Source organism: Bos mutus, chromosome 6 (genome assembly GCF_027580195.1).
Source record: "Bos mutus isolate GX-2022 chromosome 6, NWIPB_WYAK_1.1, whole genome shotgun sequence".
Taxonomy (NCBI): domain Eukaryota; kingdom Metazoa; phylum Chordata; class Mammalia; order Artiodactyla; family Bovidae; genus Bos; species Bos mutus.
The window spans coordinates 95580889-95593224 of record NC_091622.1 but is presented as its reverse complement, the minus strand read 5'-3'; the positions used below and the strand labels follow the sequence as shown (position 1 = coordinate 95593224).

Genomic DNA, 12336 nt, shown 5'->3' with positions numbered 1-12336 from the left:
AAGATAATGCTGACTAAATTTGCTCATGAACTGAGACAGGATGTGAGACAAAGGATAATTCCAAAGTCTTTGGTTTGAACAACTGGAAGAGTTTAGACAACTTTATTGAGGAAAATTTGGAGCTTCAATGTGGACCTGATTGTTGCTAGATACCCATTAGGCATTCTTTGGGGTGATAGTGAATGGCAGTTATGGATATGAGCCTATAAAGCAATGGGGTGGGGAGATCTTGAATGGAAATAGAAATTTGAGAGTAATCAGTTCGTACATGCTATTTAAAGCCATAAGACTGAATGAGATTACCTACAAAGTGAGGGTAGTTGAAAAATGAACAGGTCCAATGACTGAGCTCCAGAGCACACCAACTTCATATGGAAGTAGCAGTGGAAAATGAGGAAAAAGTACTCAGGAAGGCAGGAAGAAAGCCAGAACAAGAGTAAGTCTCAAGCAAAGAAAGTGTTTGGATAAGTGTGAGTGATGGGTAAGTGTGAGTGATGAGCTGTGGCAAATGCTGATAGCAGTGAGGTTAACCGGGGCAATGTCATGGAGTGGAGAGGGTGAAATCTGACTGAAGTGTGCCTAGGAGAAAATGGGTAGTGTCAACTGAAGCAAAACACACAACCTAAAAGTTGCAAGTTAGATTTTATTCAAAGACCTTATTGAGGACGATAGCCTGGGAAGTAGCCTCTCAGCTATCTCTGAGAAATTGCTCCGGAGAGGTAAGGGAGAGCTGGGACATATAGGAGTTTTTGCTTAAGAAAAAAGCATGTAGTAGGACATCAGAAGATTACTGCTGAAACAGGGTGGGGCAATCTAGGGGTAGAGGAGTAAGAATTTACCTACAAACTATTAGGTATTAGGTAAAGAACAAGCTACAAAGATATATTGTACAACATAGGAAATATAGCCAACTTTGTAATAACTATAAATGGAGTACAACCTTTCAAAATTGTCAACCACTGTATTGTACATCTGTAACATATAATACTGTACAGCAACTATACTTCAATGTAAAAAAGAGAGAAAAAACATTTATGGCTAATCACAAAGACATCACAAGTCAACGATTTTACTGCTTTTCTATATATGAGAAGAAGCAAGAGTCTGGGCATCTTCTTGAAATTATTATTTTGGTATATATCTCAACTATCTAGTGCCAATATTATGTTTTTCTCCACCCCAAATTCCTTGCCAGGTGGCTACAGGGGCTGATGGCTTCAGTGCAGGCAACATTCAGTGTTTACTGGCATCAGTTCAGTTCAGTTGCTCAGTTGTGTCCAACTCTTTGCGACCCCATGAACCGCAGCACGCCAGGCCCCCCTGTCTATCACCAACTCCTGGAGTCCACCCAAACCCATGTCCGTTAAGCCGGTGATGCCATCCAACCATCTCATCTTCTGTCATCCCCTTCTCCTCCTGCCCTCAATCTTTCCCAGCATCAGGGTCTTTTCAAATGAGTCAGCTCTTTGCATCAGGTGGCCAAAGTATTGGAGTTTCAGCTTCAACATCAGTCCTTCCAATGAACACCCAGGACTCATCTCCTTTAGGATGGACTGGTTGGATCTTGCAGTCCAAGGGACTCTCAAGAGTCTTCTCCAACACCACAGTTCAAAAGCATCAATTCTTCCGCACTCAGCTTTCTTTATAGTCCAACTCTCACATCCATACATGACCACTGGAAAAACCATAGCCTTGACTAGACAGACCTTTGTTGGCAAAAGTGATGTCTACCTGCTTTTTAATATGTTATCTAGGTTGGTCATAACTTTCCTTCCAAGGAATAAGTGTCTTTTAATTTCATGGCTTCAATCACCATCTACAGTGATTTTGGAGCCCAGAAAAATAAAGTCAGCCACTGTTTCCCCTGTTTCCCCATCTATTTGCCATGAAGTGATAGGACCAGATGCCATGATCTTAGTTTTCTGAATGTTGAGCTTTAAGCCAACTTTTCACTCTCCTCTTTCACTTTTATCAAGAAGCTTTTTAGTTCTTCTTCACTTTCTGCCATAAGGGTGGTGTCATCTGCATATCTGAGGTTATTGATATTTCTCACAGCAATCTGGATTCCAGCTTGTGCTTCTTCCAGCCCAGGGTTTCTCATGATGTACTCTGCATATAAGTTAAATAAACAGGGTGACAATATACAGCCTCGACGTACTCCTTTTCCTATTTGGAACCAGTCTGATGTTCCATGTCCAGTTCTAACTGTTGCTTCCTGACCTGCATATAGGTTTCTCAAGAGGCAGGTCAGGTGGTCTGGTATTCCCATCTCTTTCAGAATTGTCCACAGTTTATTGTGATTCACACAGTCAAAGTCTTTGGCATGGTCAGTAAAGCAGAAATAGATGTTTTTCTGGAACTCTCTTGCTTTTTCCATGATCCAGTGGATGTTGGCAATTTGATCTCTGGTTCCTCTGCCTTTTCTAAACCCAGCTTGAACATCTGGAAGTTTGTGGTTCACGTATTGCTGAAGCCTGGCTTGGAGAATTTTGAGCATTACTTTACTAGCGTGTGAGATGAGTGCAGTTGTGTGGTAGTTTGAGCATTCTTTGGCATTAGCAGGCAGCAATTTTTTTATCTGCAGTCGATACAGTGATTAGGTTATTCTTTCAAGTTTTCTTCCAATGAGAAGAGAGAACTGGAGTGAGAGTTGGAGAAAAGTTCAGGTGAAGGGAGAGTGCTTTGTGGTTGCAAGAATTTCATTTTTTCCACACTGATCTGAATGCATCAGCAGAGAAAATTCAGGAGAGGTGAGATTTTAAGGAGCATGTTTGAATAAAGAATGTCTACAAGATCGAGTACACAGTAGAGGAGCTCTCCTCAACTGGAAGCAAAGGCAATGCATTCATGGCACAGGAGAGAAGGGAAACACACAGAGGTGGGTACATAGGCAGGTACATAGGAGAAGGAAATGGCAACCCACGCCAGTATCTTGCCTGAAACATCTCATGGACAGAGGAAGCCTGGCAGGCTACAGTCCTTGGGGTTGCAAAGAGTCAGACATGACTTAGCTCCTGAACTTGCGTGTAGCATTATGCTGGTGAAAAATTGTAGGAGTTCTCTTTTCTGCTCCAATTTTCTTCGTGAAATAGGAAGCCAGGCTATCATTTGGGAGTGAGGATGGAGAGGCGGTTCTGAAAGTTTGAGGAGAGAAGACAAAGAATGAATTTTGAGTCTAAAAGGGTGTGGCAATGAGTGGAAAAACAGGGAGACCTAGACTGACTGCTGGAGACACTAAAGCCCCCTCCCGGGAAAGTAGTGGGCATGGATTTAATGTGAGATACACACGTGTGTGTGTGTGTGTGTGTGTGGGCACAGTGAGTATTTCTCTCTGATTACTTACAGCTACACCATTGCAGGCAGGAAGCAGGCAACAGAATGGGTTGACAGATAACATGACATGCTAATAGTGTATCAGATCAGTAATATTCCTCTGTGCTTTTCTCATTTCTCAGGTGGTTAAATGGTTTTAATTGGGAGGGACTGAAAGCACGAAATCTTCCATCACCTTTACAAAGAGAGGTATGGTAGCTGATATTACTCTCTTGATTTTTTTCTAGGTGTTTTTGTAAACAGAGTTTAAGTGTGTGATCATGTGTGCAAACTCAAGTGTATGTATATAATAGATCTTAAAAATTTTAAGTTTTTAAATTTAAGTTAAAATGTCATTGCAGTTGTGATTCTATGCAAATATGATTCTATTACCTGTTCAATGGACCTTAGCTCAACTCTTAGGAATGCATTACATGTGAATCTAAGTAATGAAGGAGACCAGGTTGGATCCCTGGGTCAGGAAGATCTCCTGGAGAAAGGAATGGCTACTCACTCCAATATTCTTGCCTGGAGAATTCCATGAACAGAGGAGGCTGGTGGGCTGTGTAGTCCATGGAGTCAAAAAGAGTCAGACACGACTGAGTGACTAACACTTTCATTTCTAAGTCTCAGTGTTGGTCAGGCTGAAAGATGGTTCTAGAAATATAATATGAACCTATATGCAATTTAAAATCTTCCAGTAGCCATATTTAAAAGGGTTAAAAGAAATAGGTGAAATTAGTTTTAATTATTTTACTACATTAAGGATTATTATTTCCACATGTGAAAATGAAAGTGAAACTCTCTCAGTCGTGTCTGACTCTCTGTGACCCCATACAGTCCATGGAATTCTCCAGGCTAGAATACTAGAGTGGGTAGTCATTCCCGTATCCAGGGGATCTTCCCAGCCCAGGGATCGAACCCAGGTCTCCCGCATTGCAGACGAATCCTTTACCAGCTGAGCCACCAGGGAAGCCCTTGGTAGCACCAGGGAAGCCCTTACACGTTACATTTCAAATTGTAACCAACACAAAATATTAATGAGATCTTTCTAAATTTTCTAAAATCTCAAGTGGATTTTCCACTTCTCATCACATCTTAATTCTGACTAGCTACATTTCCAGTGCTCAGTCCCTGAGTGTTACTTTTTGGACAGAAATAATTATCTTAAAAATAATTTTAAAATACAGACAGAAATATTATATCATTCATTTTTCTCTCTGAATGCCTATCTCCATATTTCTGTTAGATGTTCCCTATAAAATTTTATCCTAATATAAAAGATTTTTATGCTGGAAAGCCTTCTATTGCTCATCCTTTAAAAAACTTTAAATTTTAATTTTTTTAATTAAAAATATTTGTGACAGTAAAGATTTTGTTGGCAGCACAGATATTTCTTCTGAATTCAGTTATAATTACATTTTTGTAAGATGCAGTATCAAACAACATAAATACATTATAAATTTTAAAGTAATTATTAAGCAAAATGCTTTGAAAAGAAATTATTTAATGTACTTGAGGATAAATATTATTTATTAATAAGTGGAACCAGATTCCACATCAGTTCTATTTTTCTTAAAAATTATTTTTATATATTGGGTTGGTCAAAAAGTTCATTCAGGTTTTTCCATACCATCTTCCAGAAAAACCCAAATGAACTTTTTGGCCAGTCCGATAGATGAACGTGCTAAGAGTTGTGTTCACGTAAATAAGTAAATGAGAGTGGAGGGTTTTGTAATAAAATGTCACTTTGAACACCTGAGTAGTCTCCTTGTCTCTCCAAAACTCATTATGATGGATTCTAAATAGTATTTTCAATTATCTACCAGCTGATAATTCAATTAGATACTAATGAAACTTGAAGACTAAAAATTGGAAACCACTTGATTTACAGAGTAACTGAACACCAGAGTCATTTCATTCTTTCAACAAAGTCATTCAAAACAAACATTTTGAATTTTCCCATTGTTTGAACTTCTGGAGACTTTATATGGGTCAATTAGCCATATAAAATTTCGATTGATGAGAAATATACAAAATGGAAGAAGGATTCTGACCCATTTTTAAAGAAAAAGTATTTCCTTTTAAAATGTTTTCCAGTTTGAAAAATAGATATCATTTTTTTTCACCTTTTCTTTCAGAAATAACTTCTCAGGCCAGGTAGCTCCTATCAAAGGTAATTCTGGAATCCAATCCATTTGTTCTAAAGGGGAGATCTCATGAGGTTGAGAGTGTGATTCAAAACTGATAACTGGTCATCTTTTCCTTATGCGTACCTTACAAGTGGCTGCAGTATAAAATCAGTGTTCAGATACAGGGAGCATTCCCATGTGTTCTAGCATGCTTTGTCAACATTATCCTCACCTTTGGTTTCATCTTTTCTCTACTAGCTCAGTGGACCCACAGATCACAGCTACTTTGACAAGTATCCTCCTGAAAGGGGGGTGCCTCCAGATGAGCTGTCAGGCTGGGACAAAGACTTCTGAGAGAAGGGAAGACGATCACTGCCTACAGAATCAAGAGGACTAGACGTCCTAGTAATCCAACACTGATCATTTCTCTTTGGAGTTTGACACTATCTTTTGGAAGACCATTAGAGAAACGAATCCCTGCCCATGATCTGGCGGGGGCGGGGGGGGGGTGGTGGTCGAGAGTGGGTGCAGAGGTGGTTTTGAATTATAACGTCTCATTTAGATGCTGTGAATTATTCATGTGTTCCATTCTTTGCTTTTCTCAAATGTTGAAGGCTGTCTTAGTCCCCTCTTCAAAGTCAGAACCATTTTTGTTAAAGGGACATTATCTTCTCTGCAATCTATTGCTCCGTCCTTATCATTCTTGTCTTGTTTAAGTCCTAGTAAGGTATAAAAAATGTCTTGTCCTTGAGCAACTAAGTCATTCAAATAGAAGGAAGAACAAGGGTTAATTTTGGAAAATTTCCCTTTCCCAACAATCTCACGTAAGCATCATGGCATCTTGAAATTGCGGTTTGCAGGAAACTTGTTAGTCAATAGAAATTCTTGATTTTTACCTGCATTCAACCTAGAAATAAATTAATATGCTTCTGAAAGTAGTCTGGGGAAAGGCAAATTTGAATATTAGTCCTTGGTACCACTTCCTAACATAAATGAGTTAATTCTTCCTTCCAGGTAATTATATTATATTGGAGAACTTAGAAAAAATAAACAAAGCAAAAAATATTTTTTATTTTCCCGTGACCAGCTGTGGTACCTCAGAGACTTTGCAGAAGTCTTGTGAGAGGTGGTTGTAACGTGTGGTTAATTGAGGGGCCTTTGGAAAAGTTTTATCTTACATATTAAATATTTTCACAATCAACTTAGAAAATATGCAGAAACTAGATTGTGAAGGCTTTTACTTCCCCTTACCTGTGGAGGAGAAAAACTTCCAAAAGGTCAAAATGTTGACTCTTTGAGACTCTGAGATATTTTGGCCAGTTCTGTGACTGTTGCTATTAATAAACCAAGAGTATAGAATAAACACAGTTAATTTTTAATGAAAATCCCATTGGCAAATATTGATGCAAACCAAAATCACTGTTGCATTAATAATTTTTTAAAAAGATGTATGAGTCATGGGACTATTTATAATTTTAGATATGTAAGGCAGGCCAGCCGCTCGAGAAGTAATGCCCAGTAACAAGGACACCCGACATCAAGTCCCCTCCTGTCTCCTCTGTAGTCTTCCAAATGATGGGTAGATTTGTTTCAATAGTGTTGGATGCCAGTGCCTAAGAACTTTGCTAGTAGAATGTTTTTCTGTGTCAATCATGATTATTCTCCCACCCTCCTTTCCAAATGGATAGGAAGCCGACTTTCTACCTTTCTGATCTAGCAGAGTAAAAATGACGTTTCTTCTGCATTAAAAAGTTCCATTAATGAAGCTTCTGCATTGTTCAAGCTCCTGGTTATATTTCCATATGCTGATGTTCTATAGGAAAAGCAACCTCTACCCACACTCCACCCATATTTTCAGCATTCAGAGAATCAGTTATCTGCTTTCTGAAGTGTTAAAACAGATGAGTGAGGCCCCACCCAAGAAGGTGCATCCTTAACAAATTATATTTCCACATTTAGAATCTTTTTGCTGAACCAAAGAATTTTTGTTTCCTGGAGTAGTATTTTTAAAATTGTACATAGATGAAGCATTTTTAATAGGATTGACGTAACCCGCTTAATGAATTTCTAAGATTTTTTAAAGAGTTTTATTTGCATTTGGTTTGTAAGCGCTGTATGTTTTTCCATGTATATATTTTTCAATTACCCACCTATAAATGTAGGAAATTTATGTATTAGGTTAATATTAGAACTGTACAGTTATACTAGCAATGGTATTCTCAAAGGTGATCAGTAGTTGTAATTCAAAAACAGCTTACAAATATACAAATAAAAACCAACTTAGAGTACTACAAGTTTACTTTGGCTATGACTGGCCATGCCATTATATAATCTCCATATGTGGTTTTATTGGGTTTCCTTTAGAGTACTTTATAAAGATGAAGAAATGAGAGACCTAACCATAATATAAACCCAATTCTATTCTGTAGCTGGATGACCTTGGGAAAATGACTTCACTTTTTTGAGTACTAGCTTTCTCACCTGTAGAAAAAGGCACACTAAAATAATACCTACGTTAGGGGCCTGTTTTGGGGAGTAAGTTGATAGAGAGTCCTTTACCAATTTCAACGAAATAATCAATGCTGCATAGATGGAAAGTACTGTTACTATCTGTTAGAATTAAAGGGGCCTTAATAACCATTTAGTCCTGAACTCTGTGTATCATTGGTATCTGTATGCCAACCATATCAATTAAATATAATGTCAATCTTTTCTTTTTGTTTTAAATCATGAAGTAAAGATAGTTAAGCTTTAGTGCATATGAAGAGTTAATCCTCACAAAAATGAAGTGCTTATTAAGAGCTCACTGCTCACCTAAGTTTCTAAATTCTAACTTTTTATAAATTAGATATGTAGGTATTCTTATAAAATACAGAAAATTATTCCCCTATATACATATCCTTCATATTCCTAATCATTAAATCATTCCTAATCTGTCTTTTCTGGGTACAAAGTTGATTTTTCATTTTTGAGCCTCTTCTCTGTGGTGTCAGCTTTTCACAATGGTAATTTCCTATTTTCTCTAAATATCAAAATGTCTGGGGTGAGGAGAATGTTGTGATGACAAGGAAAAGATTTGGAGTAAAATACTATGGGTTTGAATTCCTGCTCTTCCTAGATATGTGTGACCTTGAATAACAAACCACATATTTATTCATCTATAACTTAGAGGTGGTATATGTAAAGTTTTAGAATATTGGGCCAGAATATTATTTCTTGTAGGTCATTGATAATAACCATTTGGAAATAAATATATACATATATATCTTTTGGTATAATAATAAACTCTTATTTTTTATTGCCAAGTATTATACTAGGAGTATTTACATCATTATTTCATTCACACAAGATTCTAAAATAGTTATAAAAACACTGATTATTAACTGCCTTGAAAGCTAAATATTGGCCTCAAATATGCCTTTCATTTTCAATTTAGCTGTGATGGTTTTTCATGGCTTAGTTCCAGTTGCTATAACAATATAACAAATTCACCCACAACTTCTTAGTTGAGCTTCCCTGGTGGCTCAGACAGTAAAGAATCCACCTGCAATGTGGGAGACCTGTGTTCAGTCCCTGGGTTGGGAAGATCCCCTGGAGAAGGGAATGGCCACCCACTCCAGAATTCTGGTCTGGAGAATTCCATGAACAGAGGAGCCTGGCAGGCTATACAGTCTATGGGGTCTCAAAGAGTTGGACACGACTGAGTGACTTCCACTCACTCACCTCTTAGTTGCTTGGATTCTTCTTCTAGATTCGGTGGATCAGACATTTGGACAGCACATGACAAAGATGACTTGTCTCTGCACCACAGTATCTGGGACATCAGATGGAAAGATTCAAAGACTAGGGTGACTCAGTGGCTGAGAGCTATAATTACCTGAAGCCTTGTTCACTCATGTATCTGGAGCCCAGCCTGGGACTTCTCGAAGACTAGGACTGCTGTCCAGCGTGCTTACACACATCCTCAATGTGGTTTGAATTCCTCACGTTATGACGTCATTAGAGTAGTCAGACTCCTTTTGTGTGCCTTTGAGAGCAAGAGTTCCAGTCAACAAAGAGAAGCAGCACTAAACTTTATGAACCAGCATTGGAGTCACACCTCATCACTTCTGCCATATTCTACGGGTAGAAGCACAAGCCCACCTGATTTGTGGGGAGGGAACAGAGGCTCCGTTTCTTAATGAGAGTTTCAAAGAATTTGCAAGAAAGTTTTAAAACCACCACAACCCACTGTCTGGCCACAGGCTACTTATATTACTACCTTGTGCAAAATAAATGCATTCCCTCTCAAGAGCCTCTGTAAAAAGATCATCTCATGATATCAGACTCAAACCCAAGGTCTGGGATCTTGTCATCTAAGTTCCATTCAGGTGTGGATGAAGACACCTCAGATGTGATTCCTTGGATATATTCTTTTAGGTCAAAACGCCTGTGACCTAAGTTAACAAGACATCTATTCTCACACTCACAGCACTGAATGGTGAGACAACCAAAGGATAACCACAACAGATCCTTGCATTCCAAGAGTGAGAAAATTAGAGGCACAAAGCCTTCCATAGAATTCTGAAATTTAGTCTGATGCATGTTACCATTTCACTGCTTAGGGCTCAGTCCCACTCCCTGTGAGCTGTTTGCCATAGCTCTTGGCTCCACCCTGCAGAATCTTGGCTCCACCTTGTAGAATCTTGGTTTTGCCTCTGAGTTACCCTTTTTTTTTTTCTGTAAGATATGGTTGCCACTGACTTCTTAGCCTGTTTCCCGACTGTACATGTTTGAAGGTAGAGATGCTTTTTTCAATTTGTCTCTCTTTCTTTACTCCAAGATGATATATTTTCTTTAAAAATTTGGTGAGTTTCCTATGTATGAATTCATGATCCACTCCATTAGGCAAAAGCTACATGCACAAATCTTTTCTGTGAGGACGTTATGGAAAAAAATGATGCTTAGAAGTTCTATTCTTTAAAAATAGAAGATGTGTGTAGCACATGCTTCAGATATTGAGAAGGCCTTTTGCCTATTTGAAAGGCTTGGTAGTCGGCCTCAAAGATGCTTTCCAGGGACCTCCCTGGTGATCCAGTGGCTGAGACTCTGTGCTCCCAATGCTGGCAGCCCAGGTTTGATATCTGGTCAGGGAACTAGATCCCACAGCCACAACTAACAGATACCACATATCACAGAGAAGATTGCATATCTTGTGTGCCACAACTAAGACACAAATGAATAAATAAATATTTAAAAACAACAACAGAAAAAAAAAGATGCCTTTCAATGAGTCCAGCTTATGGTGTTCATGCCCTTTTATAATCACCTTCCCTTGAGTGTTGACTGAATCTAGTTACATCCTTCTACAAATAGAATAAAAGTGATGGGAAGTCGCTTCTGAGATTATGTTGCAAAGTGAATCTGCTTCTGTCTTGCCTGCCTTTGCTTTCTCTCTCATTTGCTTGCTCCGATGGAAGCCAGCTGCCATGACGTGAACTTCTCTGTGGAGGAACTCATGTGGCAAATAATTAAGGAAACCACTGGCCAACAGCCAATAAGGAAACGAGGCCCCCAGTCCCACAGCCTGTGATGAACCGAATTCTGCCAACTGCAAGTAGATACTCCTTTGATTGAGCCTCCGGATGAAAATATCACCTTAGCCAGTACTTGGTCAAAGCCTAGTGAGAGTTCATGAGCCAAAGGAGCCAAATAAGCAACTCCCAGATTTGGGACCTGTAGAAATGGTGAGATAAGAAATGTGTGTGTAGGAATTAAACCACTAGATTGGGAAGGAAAGACAGACATGAAGCGGGAGAGACAAGAACAAAGTGAACACGAGAAGACAAACTGGCAAACCAGAACCCATAAAGACAAATGAGGATCTATGTCTGTCTTTCAAGGTTGCCGACTTTGGCCATATGGGTGGCTTGTAGGATGAGCTGACACTTTTATACACCTCGCTCAGCATTGGCAAAGGAGATGCCAAAGGAGCAATCTGGCTGGAGTTGGAGGAACCACAAGCCTGGCTACTGCCCTTCACCACCAACGCGAGCCAGTGTATCAACAGAAATGTGCACGAGGTGCAGCTGTGCTTGGTCTTGCACCGACCTCCAGAATATAAATATGGCTGCTACTCACCGACATTTGAGGTGTCTCACAGATACAGGCAGATGTCTCTTGTGGCAAAGCCAGATTCAGAATTGCATAGAGAAGGGAAATCTGGGGAATATATTTCTGGCTTAGCTGAATTAACACGGTACAAAGTCACTGCATTTCAAACCTATATATATCATTATTCTTATGTAATTTATTTAGAATCTTTAACTAATGAGATCTGCTTCCTGTCTTTCTACCCATTTTCACTTATCAGTGTATACAGAGCACAGGCCACGTGACTCACCCTAAAACCGGCAATATCAATTTGTCTCAGGCGGTTTACAGACACGCTCTACACTGAGTTCAACCTGGAGCATTTTCAGTTTTGGAAAGCATGACACCAAAGCATTTTTGTTTATTTAATTGTTTGTTATGAATTTAACATGGTATAAGAAAAATAACAAGAAATTTGTTTTGATAAATATTAACTAGGTGGACATGCATTAAGAAAATAAGAAGCAGGACTTCCCTGGTAGTCCAGTGGTTAAGAATCCACCTGCCAATGCAGGGGACATGAGTTTGATCCCTGGTCTGGGAAGCTTCCACAGGCCACAGGATGACTAAGCCTGTGTGCCAAAAGAAGACCATGCCTAGAGCCCGTGCTCTGCAACAAGAGAAGCTACCAAAATGAGAAGCCCTTACACCACAACTAGACAGTGGACCCCACTCACAGCAACCAGAGAAAGCCCATGTGCAGCGACAAAGACCCAGTTCAGCCAAAAATAAATAAATGGACTTATTTTTTAAAAAAGGG

At 39.1% G+C, this 12336-nt stretch overlaps 1 protein-coding gene across 1 annotated transcript in view; it reads left to right on the top strand.

Moving 5' to 3' along the window:
* Positions 1-8694, top strand: part of PRKG2 (protein kinase cGMP-dependent 2) — a 127788-nt gene extending 119094 nt beyond the window's left edge. Inside the window, exons 18-19 of the mRNA XM_070372983.1 lie at positions 3456-3522; positions 5703-8694. Of these exons, the coding sequence (XP_070229084.1) occupies positions 3456-3522; positions 5703-5798 (163 nt within the window). The 3' untranslated portion in view covers positions 5799-8694. The remainder of the gene's footprint in view (positions 1-3455; positions 3523-5702) is intronic.
* The last annotated feature ends 3642 nt before the right edge of the window (positions 8695-12336 follow it).